The following is a 16,141-nucleotide window of genomic DNA, read 5'->3' on the forward strand; positions in this document are numbered from 1 at the left end:
TCCACTCCAGGAGCAAGGATAAATATGGCAGAGCTGCACCCACACCTCCGATTCCTACCAGGAACAGGACAAGAAGAAGAACTGCCCTGCTGGACCCCTGACTCTACCTGGACACTGCACTCTGAAGGACTGCACCAGCTTCACACTTGGGCTTCACCTCAAAAAGGACTTTTCCTGGCTTTAACTGGTTCAATAAGGAACTCCCTGTTTGCTACAGGTAGAAAATAGTGAACCAGAGTCCCCTTCATCAAAACCTGAAGAACCTGACCAGCTGACCACCGTTCAGTGGTAATTTTTTGATTTGAGCAAACTGCATTCTGAGAGTTAGAGTCCTAACCCTCACGGAGCAACTCAGAGCTTCTGGAACTTTGAGGTGAGTTGTGGACTCCTAAAGGACCTTCAAACACCTTCTGGAAGGAGATCCAAAAGTCTGGAGAAGATTGGAGAACTTTTGGTAAAAAGCTCCATAAAGGGAATGACCTGACGTCGTGAGTTAAGCTGGCTAACACTGACTGCGACCCAACCTGACTTGCAGGTTCATCCCGCTGAAAAGCAACGGAGCCCCAGATTTCTAGTTTAGGCTTGCATCCTCTCAATGCCTTCTTCCAGATGTACAAATTCAAGATGCTTACTCAGGGCCAGGACTTGTCTGTCTTTGACTCTGGAGACTAGATAATAGTGTTGGACGTGCAGGTTGCCTATTTCCATTCCCCCATCCTGCAAGCCCACCAGCACTACACACGGTTCATGCATGGGACAGGAGGGTTTTCATTTTTATTTTACTGTGCTCCCCTTCGATCTCACCAGTGCCCCTCGTGTGTTAACAAAAGTAATGGCAGTGGAGGCAGCACATCTTTGGAGGTCAAGAGTTCCAGTCTCTTCCCAGAGAGACAAACCTTCTGTCACCTTGGGGGTTCAGTGCTGAGGTCACACCTGACTTCAGCTCAGATGCTCCCCTTCACCAGACCCTTTTGGACACAGTTCAATTTAGTGACATTCACCCGGAAAGGACAGTCCAGGACATTCAGGCTATAATCTTGATCTTCCAACCTCTGTCATGGGTATCACCGAGTTTAACTCCGAGGCTGATGGCCTCCAGAATCCTGCTGGTCAAGCATGCCAGATGGCATATATGGGCTATGCAGTGGGATCTGAAGAGGATTCCTTGACCATGTGCCAGGAGGCACAAGGCCTCTGGAAATGGCTGGCCTATCAATGAATCTTCCTGGTGGTGAACCACCTGGCAGAAACTTTGAATGCCACGGCGGATGAACTCGGCTGTCGACGCCTAGTTGATCATAAGTGGCGGTAACTTCCAGAAGTGGCCCAAGGTCTCTTCCATGAATAGAAAGAATCATGGCTCAATCTGCTCCCTACTGCCTTAGATGCCAAATGTCAGTATTTATGTATGTTGGAGTATCCAAGGTGTCTCTTGCTAAGAGACATGTTCCACCTAGAATGAAACTCAAAACGTATGTATGCTTTCCCGCTGATACCTATACTGCAGAGAGCTCTGAAGAAAATCGGGACCAACCAGGCCCAAGTCATCCTAGTGGCCATAGATAGGGCATGCAGAGTACAGTAGCCAGAGCTTCTGGGCTTGAGCATCTGTCCTCTGGTCACGCTGTCCCTTCGGAGTGACCTGCTGTTGCAGAGACAGGCAGAATTCACAATCTCCACCTTAATTCTCTAGAGATTGAGAAGCAAAGGCTGAACACCTTCGATCTTCCTTCGGAGATGATGTATGTCGCCTTAGCAGCCTGGCATTCCTCGACAAAAACTGTATACGCTTGTCGTTGGGACAATTTGTGGTATGGTGCAGTATTGGCCAGATTGATCCCCTCCAGGAAAAAGATAGCTGATGTTATATTGTTTTTTCATCTCTCACTGGGCAAAGTTTTGCTTTGGGCACAATTGAAGGGTATCTTTCAGTTCTTTTGGCCTTTCTACCATTGCTGGACCAGCCGTCATTGATTAAATTAGCAACTGTGTTCCATTTTTGAAAGGCCCACAACACTTGTTTCCTCCCTTCCCTTTGTCATGCCTTAGTGGATCTTATTTTGGTCCTCACATATTTATGTGCACTCCCCTTGAGACGCTCCGGAGCTGTCCTTTGTGGCTTCTTACCCTCAAGATGGTATTCCTTGTCACCATCACATTGGTGCAGTGAGTGAGTGAGCTTCACTCTCTCTGTGTTAGCCTGCCACACACCACATTCTTCCCAGACAAAATAGTTCTGCAAACCCGAGCTTCTACTAAAACCTGACAGTTGCCTTGTGTTTCCAAAAGACTCTACTGGATTCTATTTTCAAAGTAACTCCAACGGGAGTCACACTAGAAATGATGCACACATTACAACAAATTCCACTCATGAAGGGTCACAGAGCTGAGCACATGGTGTAGGTGACATCACATTCGAAAAACAGGTGTTAGTACGTCCCAGATAAATATACCCTTTACCTGTGCATAGAAGGTACTAGGTCTGAAAGAAGTAGCTTTCATCAGAGTTTGGTTGGGGTCACAGTCAGGCGAGGCAAATGACAAACTGGTGCCTTATTAGCGCAGAGAAACCTATTTCAGGGGCCCAAAGCACAGCTGTATTCAGATTCGGGAAAGATCTGGAACAATGCATCGGGAAACACGCCTTTGTTGTTCACGCAAGCGGAACAACGCTTGCCTGAACAACACAGACCTTTTTCTCTGCCTTAACCACGCATGTGCTGAACAACGCACATGCGTGGTTAAGGCAGGGAAAAAGGAATATCCATCGGGAGAGGATGCGGTCAGGTAAGTGGGGCTGGGGCAGAGTTGGGGTAGTTTTTAGGGGTGGGGGCAGGGGTTGGGGTGGTTAGGTAATTTAATTTTTTTAAGGGGTGGCGGTGGGGGGGGGGGGGGTCGGTACAATGGTTTTTAGGGCCGGGGGGTCGGGGTTATTTAGTTTTTAGCGGCGGGGGTCGGGGTAATTTTGTATTTTGGGGGTTGGGTTTTTAGGGGTGGGGTCGGGGTAATTTTCTATTTAGGGCGGGTGAGGGGGTCGGCTTTTTAGGGGCAGGGTGGGGGTTCTGAGTAATTTTGTTTTTGTGGGGTTTGGGGCAATTCTGTTTTTAGGGCAGGTGGGGGAGGGTTTTTAGGGACGGGTCGGGGATAATTTTGTATTTACGGCGGGTGGAGGGGTCGGTTTTTAGGGGCAAGGGTGGAGGGTTGGGGTAATTTTGTATTTAGGGGGGGGGTGGGTTATTAGGGGTGGGGGGCCAGGGTAATTTTGTATTTAGGGCAGGGGCAGGTTTGTAGGGATGGGGGGGGGGACAGGTTTTTAGGGGCGGGGTGGGGGGCTGGGGTAATCTTGTATTCAGGGCAGGTGGGCGGGTTGGGGTTTTAGGGGCGGGGTATCAGGGTAGTTTTTAAAGGTTTGTGGTCGGGTAGTTCTGTTTTTAGGGGCAGGGTGGGGGGTCGGGGTAATTTTGTTTTTAGGGGTTGGGTTGTTTTATCTTTGGGGTGGAGGTCGGTTTTAGGGCTCTTTTCAAGGTAGTTTTTAAGGGTGGGGGTTCAGGGTATTTCTGTGTTTAGGGTGGGGGTGGCATGCGACAACCACGCATGGCGTTTCCACACATGCGTTTACTAGGCATGCCTTTACCATGAAAAATCGTGGTAAAGGCATGCGCGGTAATGGCATGCGTGGAAACAACCCGGTCATTGTTCCGACCACGTTATTCAGTTATGCGTGGTTCCATCATACAACCTTTAGATTCACGTAACATATTGGGAGCAAGTCAGCTTGGCCACTTTTGTCAATTAATGATTGCATTACCTTGAGAAAGTTTACTTACAACCCTTTTGAAGGTGACATCATCATCAATACTTTTAATGGAGCACTGCCGAAAGTTCACAAGTGCATCCAAGAAATGATTTTTTACACACAGGACCTCAGGATCATGAAGAAACGTATCAGCTTGTTACCCACACAATAATATAATATTCCTAAAGATGAGAACCTAAGGAAAGAGCTGACTACATCAAAACGCCTGTACAGGAAAGAATGTTGGGAAGCAAAAATCAGTTTTGAAACAAAAAACATGGGATGACGTAATCAGGTGGTCTAACACACACAAATCAAAAGGTTTCTAACCAAATTTCATAATTACAAAGGCAATAATGAGTATTGGATTTTTTGGATAAAACAATTGTGTTATGATGCTTTTGACATTCGGGTTACAGAAACATTGTTCTCTGAAATAGTGCAACAATGCTCTGCTCCTGGCCCCCATGGAATTTTTATCAACATTTTGAAGGGAAACAGACTCAGATTTTTGGTCTCGTCCCTTAACAACACTCTTTGCTACTTGCCTTGAACTACAAACTTTACCAGATTATACACCCAATTCACATAAAAGGTAACAGAGATACTCCAAAAGCTATAGACCAAACATCTTTTTGGATTTCAGGGTCAAACCACGTGTTAAAAATTCTGCTAACCAAAATAGAGAAATGGGTGGTTCACGATAACTTACTTCCAGTATTTTAAACTGGCTTCTGAAAAGGCTTAAAGACCATAGATTTTGTAAAGACCTTAGGCACTCTAACCCTGAAAGTAGCCAATATAGGGTTATCAAAATTTGTCTGCATACAATGTGGCAGTTGACTGAGTTAGTTTGGGCGAAACTTTCAAACTGGCTATTCACAAACTCTCCTAATAGCTAATCAACAACGCCACTGGGACACATGGGTGAGGAACAAAATAAGAGATGGGTCAAGGAGAAACAAGAAGATCTACAAACTGTGGCCTCGTGCACAGAAGTGTTTTGACACTGCTACTGTTCAATGTATACATAGCAAATAAGTCAAATTACCTAAATACTATCAGAAACTTTGATCCAAAATGGGATAATCTTCACCCTCCACTGCTTCAATATGGCGATGGCACAGATAAATAACTTCTCTAATAGCCTTCAACACTCTTGAGGTCTTACATGGGTTTATCAACAACAATACACAGATGGTGAATATCAACACAACATAAAAACTCACCAATGGGAAAACACCTAGGAAACATAGCTGGAGCGTTGTCTGCAATAAAATCGGCCAGACCCCTTCTTATCAGTACCTGCGAGTTTGGCAAAATTGGAGGACTGGTCACCATTATCACCTTAAAATTCCCAAATATAAAGCATAATACATACAATTCCAATTTAGGAGTGTATGCTTTGGTCTGTATAATCCAGACACCAATTAAATCCCAAAGATTTGTCATCCAAATTCTTCCCAGTAGTAAGCATCTTGCTATTTCGTTTGGAACAATCTGAAAGTGGGACTGGAAAAAAAATCATGAACAACGCTGTATGATTTATTTTCTGTTCTGCCCAATTCAAGTCCTATATGATCAATTAAGACTCAAGCTTTGCCTTTTAAATAAGGGCTGTACTCTGGGCATGCAAATGATTAATTACTGTTATCACCTGCAGTCCTCCCATAAAGGGTCTCTAAAATCTATAATCTGTATAGGTATGAAAAACAAGCTTCGCCTACACGGTTGTATTGGTTCAACACTCTGAACAGAATCCTAGTAAATGGGAAATGTTCATGGATTAGGACAATCTTCCAGGATATCAAGCATTCAAAATGGAGGTAAGACAAACATGGCAACTCCTGTCTTAATGAGAAAAAAATAATCTACTTCTGAGCCTGAAAAGGGGCTACCTCTGATGACTTTGTTCTCTACTCGGAGCCCTCATCCTCATTCCCAAAATCATCCTAAACAAAGCATGTGAGACACATTCACGAGTTTATCTTCTCCTGAAGCAGATATAAGGGCTGGATGAATAAATGTTAGTACATGTATGTCAAAGTGTTTTGCAGGCTCTGTGGAGCCTAGGTAGAGCCAATGTATAATCAATGCCCTCCGTGATTGAACGAAAACCTTTGCTACACTCATGCTTTAATTATATGGGTGTTAGGACAATAAATTATGTAATCTAAAGATGCAGGAAAGGGACCAATTTGCAACTGGTAAGTTTAGTTAGGTTTTCAGATCTCACAATTCAACAGGAAGAAAATAAAAAGTCCGTTCAACACACTAAAGAAAGTGAATTAGATAAACCTACCTGGAGGTCTAACAGATTAGCGAGCTAGATGATGTACCAACTTCTTCCAAAATTAGTTGTTTTTTATTAGGGCAATTTTTTGGGTAATTTAAAAGCTTTAATAACACGTTTTCGCTCCTTTTAACTAATAAGGTGTATTTTTGTATATATTGACACCTACTTATGATATAGCGGCACATGAAAACATCAAACAATATCTCACATTCCAGACCACCTGCTATTTGCAATTCTAAAACAGCTGCACTGTTGTGTGCTCTTTTTTAAGTCCTAACACTGTTTTTAGTGAATGGGTTTATTTAGAATGCAGCACAGCATGAGAGACTGAATAAGATTCTTACCTGTGCCTCTTCCCTCAGGTTCCGATGCGTCTCCCGGGCTCAGCTCCTCGATGACTGGGTCTGCGTGCTCCCTGCGTCCAATACTAGGAGAAGGAGAACAGGTTTCGGTGAACTGAGTTATGAGCCAACTATTTGGTGCACGTGACACTTTGTAACACTCAATTTCCATTAGAACTAAGGACTGAAGGCATTACAGAAATAGCAAACAGGACAATCCACAATTATAGAAGAATAAGTAGGAAACCAAGGTGTCAAACACACCCACTGCACTTTGACAGGGGGCCCTTAACCTCTGGTAGGTTGTCATTGTTATGAGGTCCAGTGACGGCTTCTTTCTGATGTGTGGTGATTGCTATGAGATCTAATGACCACTTCGTTCTGATGTATGGTGATTACTATGAGTGCAATGATTGCTTCTTTCTGATGTGTGGTGATAGCAATGAGATACAGAAACCTCTCCTTTCTGATGTGTGGTGATTACTATGAGATCCAATAACCACTTATTTTTGATGTGTGATGATAGCTATGAGATCCAATAACTGCTTTTATTTTCATGTGTGTGGCTTCTTTCTGATGTGTTGTGATTGCTGCAAGATCCAACGTGCACTTCATTCTAATGTGTGGTGATTGCTATGAGTACAATGACCACTTTTTTTCTGATGTGTGGTGACTGCTATGAGTGCAATGACTGCTTCGTTCTGATGTGTGATGATTGTTGAGTGCAATGACCGCTTGTTTCTGATTTGTGATGATTGCTATGAGATCCAAGGACTGCTTCTTTCTGATGTGTGGGGATTGATATCAGTGCAATGACTGATTCTTTCTGATGTGTGGTGATTGCTGTGAGATCCAATGACCGCTTCTTTCGACGACATCACATGTTCATTCAGAGAGTGGTTCGGGGCTGCCTCGGAAAATGGCAGCATATGACGTCCTTACCTGGCACCTGCGCTTGTTGTACAGACTTTCACTTGCCTCTGGAAATGTATGTCTATCCTTCCTTTGTTCTGAACACGTTTGTTTTATTCAAGCACTTCTTTGCTTTTTTTTTTACTGCAATAATGTCCCCTCGCTGTATGTCTGATGCTATAATGTATCTCAGCGAGCCAAACATAGCGAGCATGTGTGTTTGTTCATCTTATTTCAAGGTGTTTACACGCATATTCGTGCATTTTGTTTTCTTCTCACTGCACAACTTTAACCACAATCATGCTTTCTAGTCTTTCTTTTACACATTTCTTTTTACCTGTTTGACTTTCAGGTTATTGCAGAAACTCACACTCCTCAGTTTTTCTACCTTCTGCATATTAAGGTAATTTTAAAATACTCCAATAACTGAATTTCACGAATGACGTATTATTTATTGAGTCTTCTTTGCTTATCCAAATAATGTGAAAGTTTGGTGATCTGAGCCTATGCGGTCTAATAGGGAGCTGCATAAAAACATGCATTAGAACTTTCAGCCTTCACATCAGCTAATTTATTTGCGACTAGCTGGAGAAGTTAGGGACTGTCACTTCAAAATTTAAGACTCTTTCCAATCTGATGCCAAGACATTCAAGTAAATATAGTGGTAATCACTGTCTTGGCACTGGCTGTCATGCCAGAGCAAGCACTAGATTAACACAAGTGAAATATCTGCTGCTCACCCCCACACCTTGCGGAGTATGCAGTATTGTATCCACAGACCAGAAACTGAAGAGCTCAGCACATCCAGGCATACAGATGTCAAATAATCAATGTTGAAAAATATGGACAGCAAGAAACTTGAAGGTGATGGGGATAAGAAAATATTTCTTCATGGATCTTATTTAAATTAATCAGTTCCAGAAATCTAAGACCGAGAACAATTAGATAATTGAAAGGCTTTTCACCGATCCCTCCCCTCCCCCCAGGCCAGTGATTCCCAATCTTTTCAGAACCACAACCCGATTATTAGAACAACACATTTTCACGGCCAATCTAGCTTTTATGGACATGTGGTGGGGCAATTTCTTAACCCCTTTAAAGGCTGGATTCCCCCCCACCCTCAATGCTGAACCCTTTTTGAGCTATTGGGTTAGTTTACACTTATGGCTCAATAACTTTTTTCCACATACGGTATCCATGGCAAATGTGTGTCCTTTTTTCCCTCCAACATCATTTGGGGATACTAAAGGTACCTAGGGTTTGTGATTCCTTCTGGAGAAAATAGCCAAAATATAGCTAGTTACATTTGGTGTTTTGTGGGAAAAATAGGAAAAAAGTGCTCCAATTAAAAGTGGATTTTTTTTTAAATAAAAAAGGCATCAACAAATGGTTTGCTATTCTAAAGTCACCATCTTCTTTGATTTCACGAACATGCAGAGCTAAATCAAAAAACCTATTTTTTGTAGCCACAATTTTGGCATGTTTCAAAGAGGTAGCCCATTGTCCCTATTTTTGTGCTTTCAATCTACTTCCTGTTTTTGGTGGGAACCAGTGTAAAACCCACTGGTGATCCAGAAAAGAGAGTTTTATGAAAAGCAGGCAAAATTCTGAATTCATTAAGTCATGGTATGAGTACGTCCCTCAAGGTTTTCCTCAAAGAAATTAGCTGCTGAAATAAATATTCAAAATGAGTAGGAAAACACTGCCATTTATGACAATGTTTTCACCTGTAATTTTTTGTCACAATGACTGATTTACAAAAGTAGTATACCATTAAATCTGCCAGCCTTACTGTTTGTGAGGATATACAGGGTCTATTGGTTGTCCAAGAACCTAAGTTAACCACAGCCCACAACTGAGCTGCACCATACAATGGTTTTTCATTTTGTACCAAGTACAACCCAATTCATATTGGGAAATTTGGCATCGAGAAAACTTATATATTTCCAAAATGGGCACAAGATATGGAGTTTGTGAGCAATGGTTATCTGTACACCTCTAAAATTGTGGGTACCCATGCTAGCATGTGATTCAGAGTGCATTTTTCCAAAATGTCTTCTTTCATACACACTGGCTTACATTTGAAAGGCGCAAATGCCATGAAAACCAGTTGGTAATAACAAATACTCCACTATTCTATGTTCCCACATGTTTTCCAATACACATGCTACCTCACTTGACTGGTAGGTCTAATGCCTGCATCTTAAACAGGCCAAAATGCAACATGGATGCATCACATTTGTCCACTCAAAACTAATCCTTTTCCCCCCCAAAGTGGGTTGCTGTGGATTTTGTGCCAAATCTCAGCCAGCACCTAGGGAAACCTAGTAATCTGCACATTTTTTAAAACTATACATTTGGGGGAATCCAAGGTTGGGTCTCACATGTTGTTTTTTTCACCCAGAATCTACTTCAAACATTGACTGAAAAAAAAACATATTTTTCTAACATTTAGGTGATGGAAAGATCTGCAGTCTACAGGGAGTCACAAGCTTTCTTTCTCCCAGTATTTCTCGAATTATCCCAATATAATGGTGCCATTTGTGTGGGTAGGCCTAGACAAATCACATATCTCCACTTAAAACCGACCCTTCTTTTTTTAGCAAAGTTGGTATCTGTGAATTTTGTACCCTAGCTCAGTAGGCACCAAGGGAAACCTAGAATACCAGACAGCTAGGAAAATCCATGGTGGGATGACCTGCATGACTCTCTCCAGGTATTTTTTTTTACCCTGAATTCCTGACATTTGACTAAAAAAAAAAAAACACACAGACACGCCCATTTTCCTTATACCTCTGTGATGTAAAGTTCTGAAATCTGTGGGGAGCCTAAAAATCCCTTCTACCCAGCATCCCCCCATGTCTCCTGATAAAAATGGTACCTCGCTTTTGTGGGTGTGCCCGAGACAGGAAGGGGCCTAAAATGCAACAAGGACATCACATTTTTCCACTCAAAACTGACCTTTTTTTGGCAAAGTAGGTAGCTGTGAACTTTTGGCCCTAGCTCAGCCAACACCAAGGGAAAACTAGCAAACCTCTGCATTATGGCAAACTAGCCACCTGGGCGAATCCATGGTGGAGTGACCGGCATGACTCTCACTAGGTGATTTTACCCAGAATCCATTTCAAAACTTAAACTTTGACCAGAAACACACATTTTACGAGGATTTCTGTGTAGGAAAAGTTTCAGAATCTGTGGGGATCCAAAAAGTTCATACCATCCTGAGTTCCCACATTTCTATGGATAACAACTGTACCCTACTTGTGTGGGTGGGCCAAGAGACCACCACACAAAAGCCTTAAAGCTCTAAATGGAGAGATCAGCAATAGAGGTGGCAGCTGTATTTGGAGGTGTGATGGGCCGCAATCTATGCAAACCTACCAACTAAACACATCTATGAAAAGGGTGTGAGTTATCGTTACCTTAGGGAACAAGTTATAGTTACTTGAAATAACTAACTATACGGATGAATTTCTATGGTTTTGTTCATTTAAAGTGTGAGCCTAACTATAACGTCCCTGTAACCTTTGTTTTTTTGTGTGAATTTCTATGTTTTTTTCAATTCTGTTTTCTAACTATAATGTCCCTGTAACCTTTTTTTTTTTTTTTTTTTAGTGAATTTTGATGTTTTTTTTTTTTTTTACGTAAAGTAATTTTAATTACCATAAGTAAAGCCAATCATCACCCTGCACAGCCTTTGGCCGTGTGCGGCGGGGGATATAGATATGCCAGCCTGGAGGAACCAACAGTTGGACATCCACTAGAGTGACTATCTGGGAGATGGAAAATGATCTACAAAATATGGAGCAAACTTTGGATGATACCTAGGTTACATGTAACAAAAATCAAACATTGTCACAAACCGGATAGTCAGGGGCAGGATCATGATGACTGCATATGTTTTGTATGCAGATTTTGTGGCACTGGTGTGTAGGGCGAAACTTTGATTGTAATTTGATCACACCATAAGTCACTGAAGGAACTGAAGTTGATAAACCAGAGGGCAGCATTTGAGAATTAAATTTATAGGAATGGAAGAAAAGTAAGTAGTGAAGCGCACTGTGAAGTGAATTATGAACAAAGTCTGTGATCAGAATCCATCAAACTCAATCTGTTTGGATTGTATGAGGAAATTGTAATTTGCTTGATTTACTTTTTATCTGGTTGGCCGATTGAGGATGGTAACTACTGGATTTATGGCCATCAATCCACAATGCATTTGAAAGAGAGGATCAAAAGCAGGCGACGAAATGAGAGGTCAAGTCTGTGACTACGGCCTGAAGTCCTTGTAAACATATTTTTTCAAGAATGCTACAGCTAATATTGAAGCTGATAGTAAACATCCAGGGGTATAAAATGTGCCATGTACCCACTACAACCAATAACACTGTGCAGGAGGCAGGGATGGGTAAACCAACAATAAAATCCATGGAAATTCTGGACCACGAGAAGGATGATATAACAATTGCATGAGTAACCCCACAGGTTTTGCATGGCTTAATTTAGCTCAACTGTTATTGAAACAAGAGTGAAAACAAATTCTCACGGCGTGTAGAGGCTCTGGCCATCAAAACTGCAGTGCAATGAAGTCTCAAGTTTATTACCCGAGATGGCCACCCAAACAAGCATTACAACAGTATTGTAATATCTTCTGTTGTAACAATTTAATGGTGCAATAAGTTGTTCATTTCTTTGGAGAAGATCATTGGCCTTATGTCAAATGACAGGTTCTAGTGCAAGCCATTCTGTACAGTCTCATTGGTGCGAGTTTTTTTAAGTAAAAATGATTCCTATTGATGAACAGAAAATATATAAGGAGCAACTGAAGACTGATCTCGAAGTTCTGAGAGTTTCATCTTCCTTGCCATGTCTGCTTCCAGGTCTTCAAGTTAGCAAAAAATTAAAACTTGAGAGAATAGCATCGACCTAGCATGCCTGTGATAAGAACATTGCACTGAATGCTAAAGGCTCAAGTTGGTATTAAAGATACGTAGGCTCACTTGATATTTTGACCTTTTAACTTAATGTCTCCAATGAAGAAAATAATCTTGGATAGCCAACAGTTCACTATCATAGATTGTATAGTGATGCTAAGTTTCAGATGTCTCAAGAGTAGAATGAAACTGGATGTACTGCCTGGGTCTCAGGTCCTTTTGAGACAATATACCACAAATAGCAGTGAATGAGGCATCAGTTCCCACAATGAAGGGGATGTCTCAATATAGGTTTTTCAATTAAAGCTTTATTGGAACATTGGAACGTTGGCAGCTCCATTTAAAACAATGGAGTGCTGCATGCTTTTACTGGCCGGTAAAAGCCTGCAGCGCCAACATTCCAATGTTCTCTTCGTTCACAGCAAGAGCTGTGAACAAAGCCTCACGGAGCCCGAGGGGATTTTAATCCCCTCGGGCTTCATGAGGAATTTGTTTAATCTAATAGAACATTCTGCCCTGAGTGGCAGAATGTTCTAATAGCCTTAGAACCCGCCGTAGCGGGCTCTACCGGCTATTAAAGGCCCTTTCCCTTGTTAAATGCCCTCGCCTTCGGCTCGGGCATTTAACGCGGGAGCGGGCCTTTAATAGCTGGTAGAGCCCGCTACGGTGGGTTCTAAGGCTATATTCAAAGCCTCAAATGTCTTTTCTTGCTATGGACCCACAGAAATAGCAGTCCTTTCTTGGTCAACTATGCAATAAGTGATACTATGGTAGAATGGAATGAATTAATTGTCTGTAGAAACTTGACACCAAGAACTTCTAGCACTTTTTTGACAATTTTTAGCTGCGACCATTGTAATATAGCCTTGACATCTTTTGCTCCACCGTATTACAATATATGGATATCACAAATCCTTAGAAGTTTACAATATGGATGTCAACTACGCATCTTGCAAAATTAGCATCAAGATGATTCGGAAGTAGTTGATTTAAGGCGTATTTTAAATATTAGAAATATTAGGCAATTTGTTTTATTTAATAGAACATTCTGCCCTGAGTGGCAGAATGTTCTAATAGCCTTAGAACCTGCCGTAGTGGGCTCTACTGGCTATTAAAGGCCCTTTCCCTTGTTAAATGCCCTCGCCTTCGGCTCCGGCATTTAACGCAGGAGCGGGCCTTTAATAGCCGATAGAGCCCGCTACGGCGGGTTATAAGGCTATATTAGAACATTGGCATGTTTGGAGCTCCATTGGAGACAATGGAGTGCTCAGGGCTTCTAATGGCTGGTAAAAGCCCAGCCTCAACATTCCAATGTTCTTTGTTCACACTAACAGCTGTGAACAAAGGCCTCATGGAGTCAAAGGGAATTTCAATCCCTTCAGGCTCCGTGAGGTCTTTGTATTATTTATTAGAAAATTCTGTGCTCTAGTAGGGGAGTGCCTTATAGCCCTTCATAGCTGGGCTACACTGGCAATTAAAGTCTGGTCCCTTCTTAGAGTCCCTCACCTTCGGCTTGGGCCTTTAACCCTGAAGCAGGCCTTTAATGGCCAGTATAGCCTGCTACGACTGGCACTAAGGCTTTATTGATGTTTCACTACAGTCTTGGAAAATAATACATATATCATCCAGATAGACAATTACGTAAATATCTGATCTCTGAATACTTCATTTATAAGATGCTGGAATACATCGGAAGTATTACAGAGACCAAATGGCTTGACTAGATATTCATAGTGCCCATACTTTACATTAAAGGCAGACTTCCTTGCTGGTATATGCTGTTTTGTAATCGGACTGGGGTCTAAGTTGTTGTATGTGTTAAAAACACCCAATTAAAACAAAACAAAACAAAAAAGGCAGTCTTCCATTCGTCACCTTTTCTTATCTGGACACGATTGTAAGCTCCCTTAAGATTCAGTTTCCGAAAGACAGTAACATTGCTTAACTTGAGCAAGAAGAACCAAGATTAGGCATAGAGATACCAGATTTAATGGTAACTGCATTCAGTTCACACTAGTCCACACAAGTTACCTTGGCTATAAGAACAAAGCGGGAGGTGTTGCTGGTGAGACAATGTATTGTGAAACATTTGGCTATGTTCCCTGGATGTCTTTCATCAATTGTGCTTCTTCCTGGACTGTTAAGACATACATTTTTCCTTGCAGATTTTTGATCCAGGGGACTAGATCAATCAATGACAATTATCAAAGACATTTGCAAAGATAGAGAGGAGGCAATTCTGCAGGAACTTTCTTTAGATATTGTGCAAAATAAGTTTTGTGTAACTCTTGTTGATAGGAAGCATTTCTCCTCGCAAAGATGAAAGCACTAAAGGGATATATTCTCCTACTAGTCAATATATGAATTGCAGTAATGAAGCCATGTTGTGCCTAGGATAAGGGGAAAGGAAGATGCATCTATGACATCACACCTGCTTTTATCAAGAAGTCTGCATGCTGAGACCTTAATCAGTTCAGAAGATCCATATGTAACATTAACAGATTTTAGGGTTTTACCATCCATGGCAAATAGTGGTCCAGCTAGAGGCTTCTGAATGAAGCTCATAGTACCTTTTGTAGCAAAGCCATGATCGATAAAAATGCAATAGGCACCACAATTGCATAGGGCCATGGTGTATATCGGTTGATCGGAAACTGAAATTAGAAAAGTAATAAAAAACAGCAGAATTTTCACCAGGAGTAGGTAACAGATTAATGTTTAAACCCTGCCTTCTGTTAAAGGCTGAGCATCAGTTTTTCCTGGAAGCTGGTAAAAGTTTCACACAAAATAGCCGAAAACTCCACAACAATTATCTTTGACACCTCTCCTTTTCCTTATTTGATAACCATATTTTCACACTATCCAACTGCAAAGGTTCTTTGGGCGAAGCACTTTAATCTTGTTCTGTAAGTGATTATCCAACACTAATAGTAAACCTCTTTTTGACCATGAAACTTGTAATTCCTTATTAATAGTTTCAATCACTCAGCCATAAATTATAAGGGGTCAGCATACAGATTTATGGTTGCAAATGTTTTGGCCTGGCAAACAGTTAGGAACTATCAAGGAGTGTATACAAATCAGGACCATTGCTTGACCAACAGTCTCAAGACCTGAATGGCCAGCAGAGCGTTTGACATTGTGCAGATACAGGGGCAGCTGGGGAAATTTGGGAAAAACAGGAAAAGGGGAAATCTCTTGGGGCCGTTGGAAGTTTCATAGATAACTGTAAACACTGGGCATACTGAAACAAGCAGTACGTAACTAATAGTGAATAAAGAGGTGAGGAATGTAGCAAAAAGAATTTGAATGAGACACTCCCACTCCAAAGTCCAGATGGGCACTGCCATCTGAGGTGGAGCTCTGAAGGCTACAAAAATGAATCAGGACAATCCAGGAACATGAAGACGGGGAGAAGAGACAGAGAGCAGGGAAAGCAACACACACAGAGCGAATGCACACTTTATGACAAGTGAGGAAAACACATGAATTCACAATATTGACAGGTAAAAAGTGATTTAACTTGTGGCCTTTTATACTATCTGTCTGACATGGAAGTGAAAACATCAGAGTCGGCTGAAAACGTGCAAGAAGTGGTAAAGCACAGTGTTCCCCCGAAACATATCCCAAAGCAAGATGGCTGCCAGTCAACACATTACATCATTGTGCCTATCCTGTGCAACTCCTTACTCGCCGCAAAATGGTAACCAAGCATGCAGAAAATTGTTCTGGTCAGAATACCTTCTGCACATGCAACACTATACCAAGCAATGCTCGGTTTCCACAGCCTCTACTGCCCTAGTCCTCGGTGATTCTTTTCTCAGGAACAGCTTTCTGTAAGTAGCTCCACATGACCTAACCT

The 16,141-nt window shown here is 41.8% G+C and overlaps 1 protein-coding gene across 2 annotated transcripts in view; it reads right to left on the minus strand.

Moving 5' to 3' along the window:
• The window catches only part of CRTAC1 (cartilage acidic protein 1), a 1,353,390-nt gene that overhangs the window by 87,401 nt on the left and 1,249,848 nt on the right, over positions 1–16,141 (minus strand). For both annotated transcript variants that reach the window (XM_069239641.1, XM_069239640.1), the window contains exon 9: positions 6,437–6,519. In XM_069239641.1, coding sequence (XP_069095742.1) covers positions 6,437–6,519 — 83 coding nt within the window. The remainder of the gene's footprint in view (positions 1–6,436; positions 6,520–16,141) is intronic.

The sequence above is a fragment of the Pleurodeles waltl genome, chromosome 6 (genome assembly GCF_031143425.1).
Source record: "Pleurodeles waltl isolate 20211129_DDA chromosome 6, aPleWal1.hap1.20221129, whole genome shotgun sequence".
Taxonomy (NCBI): domain Eukaryota; kingdom Metazoa; phylum Chordata; class Amphibia; order Caudata; family Salamandridae; genus Pleurodeles; species Pleurodeles waltl.